Source organism: Lolium rigidum, chromosome 4 (genome assembly GCF_022539505.1).
Source record: "Lolium rigidum isolate FL_2022 chromosome 4, APGP_CSIRO_Lrig_0.1, whole genome shotgun sequence".
Lineage (NCBI taxonomy): Eukaryota > Viridiplantae > Streptophyta > Magnoliopsida > Poales > Poaceae > Lolium > Lolium rigidum.
The window spans coordinates 86,781,095-86,786,321 of record NC_061511.1 but is presented as its reverse complement, the minus strand read 5'-3'; the positions used below and the strand labels follow the sequence as shown (position 1 = coordinate 86,786,321).

The window sequence follows — 5,227 nt, the reverse complement described above, 5'->3', positions numbered from 1 at the left end:
CCGTCATGTACTCATGCGAAGAGGCGGGGACGAAACCACTTGCCTCTACGCAGCCGTAGTATGCGACTGCAAACCTCAGAAAGAACCTCGCAACGGAGGTTGATTCGTCGGAATCCATCACCGACAATTGGATAGGCCATGGAGTGGCCTTGGATCTGCTCAAGAAAATTGCTTCCCACCTCTGGAAAGGACCAACAAAGATACCACCATCGCCTCCATCTTCATCTTCCTCCTCGCCTCCACGGCCGGCCAGGTCGATGTCGAGGATGTCAAGGGCACATCTTTGCATCCAGAAGTGCTTATTGATGGGGGGCTTGGCAGGAGTAGCATGCGATTCCATCCCCCACCTTGGGGACTTGACATCGCAGCTGCTCGGCCATCCACCGGTGCCGCACCAAGACACCAGGGAAAGAGAGCCCCTGCTCATCTCCATCGTTCCACCATTCTCCGTTCGTCTTCCCCACCCCTCACCACCACGGCCGACCAGTGGGAGGAGGACGAACAGAGTCAATATGGAAAACGAAGAGGGAGAGCAAACCTTGGGCTTATTGACGGAGATCCATGGGGGAAGGTCGAGCGCCGCCATCTCCGACCGTCGGAGCTCCTTGCCGCGCCGCCTCCACCACAATACACACCGGATCTTGCCCAGAAGATCTGGCGCTAGACTCCCAGACCACGGCATCCCGCCGAGAACGCTAGACCTAAACCTATCTACAGCACCGGCGCCTCCCCCTCCCCATCTCCGGCCGGCGGCGCCGCCGGAGAAGGGTCGGGTTCGGCCCGGTCTCCCTCGGTCAACGGGCAGAAGAGAGGATGGGGGCGGAGAGGGAGGAGGAAGGAGAGAGCAACAATATGTTTAGTGAGCGAATAGTTTGTATCCGTACATTGTGTGAAGCTATATATACCACAACATGACAACAACTGTATATAGTTGATCACGAGTATCACTGATAAGTTGATGGTCGGTGATCCAATTTGTAGGTCACCTACCCAGTTGATCCCATGTAGAGACAAGGTTCACTTGTGTTAAGTACATTTCCAAGCAACTCTCATCTTCCCCACCAAACCTCAGCCCTTTAAAACCCCCATCCCCGTCCCTCTAACCCTACAGCACTAGCTAATCACATTCGATCTCATTGTTCCCGTGCACAAACAAGAACCCCATTATTCTCTCCCAAGATCGGAATGGCAGCTTCAGCCCATCGCTCCACCAGCACTAGCATGGCCCTCTCCCTCTTCCTGCTCGCAACCATCGCCTTCTCTTCCGTCACCGCACAGTCATCGTCATCGTGCGCTAGCCACACCTTCTCCAGCAGCCAGCTCTACGGGTCGTGCGCCACCCTGCCGCACCTGGGCACCACGCTGCACTACAACTACACGGCCGCCGGCAACACGGTGTCCGTGGCGTTCCGCGCACCGAGCAAGGGCGCCGGGTGGGTGGCGTGGGGGCTCAACCCGAACGGCACCGGCATGGTCGGCACGCAGGCCGTGGTGGCGTTCCAGCACTCCAACGGCAGCCTCGTGGCGTACCCGACTGTGCTCGACAGCTACGCGCCGTCCATGGCGCCCGCGGACGCCGCGGAGCTGGGGTTCCCCGTGTCGGACGTGGCGGCGGAGTACGCGAAGAAGGGCGGTGAGATGGTGGTGTACGCGACGGTGGCGCTGCCCGGGAAGGGGAGTAAGTTCAACCACGTGTGGCAGCAGGGGAGCTCGGTGGTGAACGACGTGCCGGCGGCGCACCCTACCACCGGGGATAATATCCTCTCTACCGGCGCCATCGATTTCAGCAAGTGATACTCAAATCCATAATTGAAGCATCTGAGGCCGCATGAGGATACACGACAGAAGGTAGCTGATACACGTACGTGGCTACACTCATTCGTATACGCCGGTCGAGCTTGTTCATCTGTCATCTTTGTTGTCAGTTCGTCACATTGTGGCTAGTTACCGTGGGTCGTCGGTCCTTTTATATTTCTCTCGTATGAATCGCTCACTGCATGGAGTACGTATGTGTGTAATTGCTGCTCGGCCCAGTATTATGAATATATACCGTTCTGTAAAATATATTGAATATATACTGTGTGTACTTGGTGGTAGACTATCGCTGATTTAAAAATACATTAGTTGAATATGCGCGTTGCTACGGTTAATAAGATAAAACATAGGAGTATGAAAAATAAGAAAATAGTTAATTATATTTTCGAATGTATCGTGCAATTTTCTTAGAATTTTTTGACGAATCTGCCAATAACATTCTTGTTTTCTTCCGTTTGACGGCCGTGCATCTATAAGCACGCCTTCAAATCTTTACTGCATGTCGTTTTCTGAGGGATTGTAATTCTCCCCTTGAAGCTGAACTTCGGGCATGTGCGGAAGGATTGGACCTAGCTCTACAACAAAGCGAACTGCCGGTTATTATCGAAACTGACTGCCCCCAGTTGGTTGCGGCTGTATCTTCACCAGGACAGAACAGATCGCCCCTTTTACATTTTGTGTCCCAAATTAAATTTCTAGCTAGTCAAAGGAGTGAGTGTAGTATTGTAAAAGTCGAACGTTCGCAGATGAGGGTTAGCCATGATCTTGCAATTTAGCAAGACTAGAGAACCTCAATGCTACTTGGTTAGGTACGGACCTGAAGCTGTCTTTCAGGCTCTTGACCTTGATCGACTTGTAATCCCTCCTGCTTAATAAAGTTCCTATTTTACCCGGAAAAAAATCACAATTTGAATAATTTTGAAAAAATCTCATACTGCAGGACTGCCAACACCCTTCAAATCACAATTTGAAACATTTTAATCCATAACCTTAAGTAATAAGTTATTGAAAAGAAGCCTCATACTGCAGGATTGCTAAAACCAAGACATGTCGGCTCCCTTAGGGACACCAACCCCGAACCGACTTAGGATAGACTTTTAAACCCTAAACGGTCGTGTATATACAAAAAGATGGCCCTAGAGGGTGTTAGATGTATATATCTGTATATTGTAGTTTTCCCATATGTTAGGGGGCTTTCTGCATATTTGCGCATGTACATGTACTACATATTGTGGTTTTTGGCCCCCTGGTAATACAACAAGCATATTGCCCTAACATGGTATCAGAGCGAAATTTGGTCCTCTAGTTTTCTTTTTTCGGCCGACGTTGCTTGTTCCGTTGTTGCCGCTCCGGCCGCCGCACCTCCGGCCGCCGCATCTCCGGCCGCCCTCCGGCGGTCCTCCGGCCGCCCTCCGGCCGCCCGCTACCCGGCCGGCTCCTCCCCGTCCTCTCCCGGCCAGCTTCTCCCGCTTCCCGGCCGCCTCCCGCTCCTCTCCCAGCTCGCCGCCGGCCGCCCTCCGCCCGCTCTCCGGCTGACCTCCGGCCGCCCTCCGGCCACCCTCCGGCCGCCCTCCGCCTGCTTGCCCCCAGGCCGACTGTCCCCGCCCGCCCCCGGCCAGCTTCCTTTCTTCCCGGATGCCACTTCGTCGGGTGGTTTTCGTCGGGTGCGTTTGATCTGTGATTCGATATGAGTTGAAAAAAAGAGAGTGCTGATATGTCTTCCTCGTCGGGCTATGTTGCGATTCCTCGCTGCCCGGTGATCTTTGATGGCGCGAATTATCCTGATTTCGCTGCCTTCATGCACGTCCACATGCGCGGTCTTCGTCTTTGGGGTGTGCTTCTGGCGAGGTCTCCTATCTGCCGCGCCCCGTTGCTCCTACGGTTGCACCGACGCCCGTTGCCCTTGCCCCTGATGCTACTCATGCGGATAAGGATGCAGCCAAGAGCGTTGATGATACTGCTCTGGTTGATTATGACCGGAAGGTCGAGGACCACTCTACTGCTACTGACGTGGGCATTACCCATCGGCTAACTGTTATTGCCCTATCCTGTACGGCCCAACTGGAGGCCCATGAAGACACCCGATGGCAAGGTGGGCCACTACGTCGGTGCCGAAGAAGATTCCTTGAAGAACAAGACAAAGAGAAATCGAACAAGGAAAGTTTAGAGCTAGGGTCTTTTGTAACCTAGTCGTACCCGGACAGATCTCTCGGGACCTGGCCCCCTATATAAGGGTCAGGAGAGGAGCTGCCGAGGGACACAATCAATCTTAGCAACTTTAGCCATCATAGGTCCAGAGCTAGGTCCCTGTAGCACTTAGCCTCTCGACGAGATCACAGCCGAAACCTTCGGCACCCCATTGTAACCCGATATTTTCATAATCAAGATCAGACATGCAGGACGTAAGGGTTTTACCTCATCGAGGGCCCCGAACCTGGGTAAATCGCTCTCCCCGCTTGTCTGTTAACCGATGTCTCGTGTCAGCCTACAAGATTCCATCAACCCTAAGCCCCAAACGAAGGGCATTGCCGAGGAGTACCCTCGACAATTGGCGCCGTCTGTGGGAAGCCAGTCGGCACAAGGCAGGTCATCGGCAGTACCGGTCACGTCTGCAGCGTTCGTGCTGGAGTCACCAACGCCATCAGATCCGAGAGATTCAGTTCGCTGCGGATCCTTCGAGTTCGTACCACACACCGAGGCGTCGCATCCGATCTCCGCAGAATCGCGCGACAACATGGATACTACTTTCGGTGGTGTTCACTTCATCATCGATTCTAGAGGGTTTCTTCGCCTCCCTAGTTCAAATGCATCAAGCCCAAGAACTTCGGTTCCAGAAGATATCACGCCAGCAGCAGCTTTGGCAGTCCTATCCAGGAGTGCGGGAGAAGGCAGCCGAAGCAGCTTCGGCGCCGTAGAGGAGCAAAGGAAAAGACGAAGGGACTCACGCCGTGAAGCAGAAGAGCAAATCGCGACTCGCCCCCGACAGTATGAACGAGGATGCCACAGCACGCATCCGAGCAAGAATCGTCTTCGCACACCTTACCTATCGGCCACGGAGCAACTTGAAGCACCGTGTTATCTACATTCTTACATCGACCCAAAGGATAGCCTTGTAAAATCCAGTCATCTGCTCAGAAATTGTCGGCAGTTCCTCGAAATTCGGCAGTTCTGCGACGATCTTAGGGCCGAAGCCGCGGCAAGAGTTCACTCAATGGAGAGAAGAGCGGCATCCTACGGTTGTCCACCAGAACCATACATACCAGAACCGTACGTACCAGAAGAAAGAGACAAGTACGTACCAACCGAGGTGTTTCCAGAATCCCGCGGACAGGTCAGCATGATCCATAAAACCATTTTTTCAAAAAGAGAAGTCAAGAAGTTTTCACGGGAAGTAAAGTACGCAGAAGTTGCT

The 5,227-nt window shown here is 53.3% G+C and overlaps 1 protein-coding gene across 1 annotated transcript; it reads left to right on the top strand.

Moving 5' to 3' along the window:
- Positions 1 to 1,185: 1,185 nt before the first annotated feature.
- Positions 1,186 to 1,794, top strand: LOC124707015 (cytochrome b561 and DOMON domain-containing protein At5g47530-like). The gene has a single exon (XM_047238678.1). It carries the CDS (start codon positions 1,186 to 1,188, stop codon positions 1,792 to 1,794), a length of 609 nt encoding a protein of 202 aa, XP_047094634.1.
- The last annotated feature ends 3,433 nt before the right edge of the window (positions 1,795 to 5,227 follow it).

Coding starts and splice junctions, on each gene's coding strand:
- LOC124707015 (XM_047238678.1), top strand. CDS start 1,186: ATGGCAGCTTCAGCCCATCGCTCCACCAGCACTAGCATGGCCCTCTCC.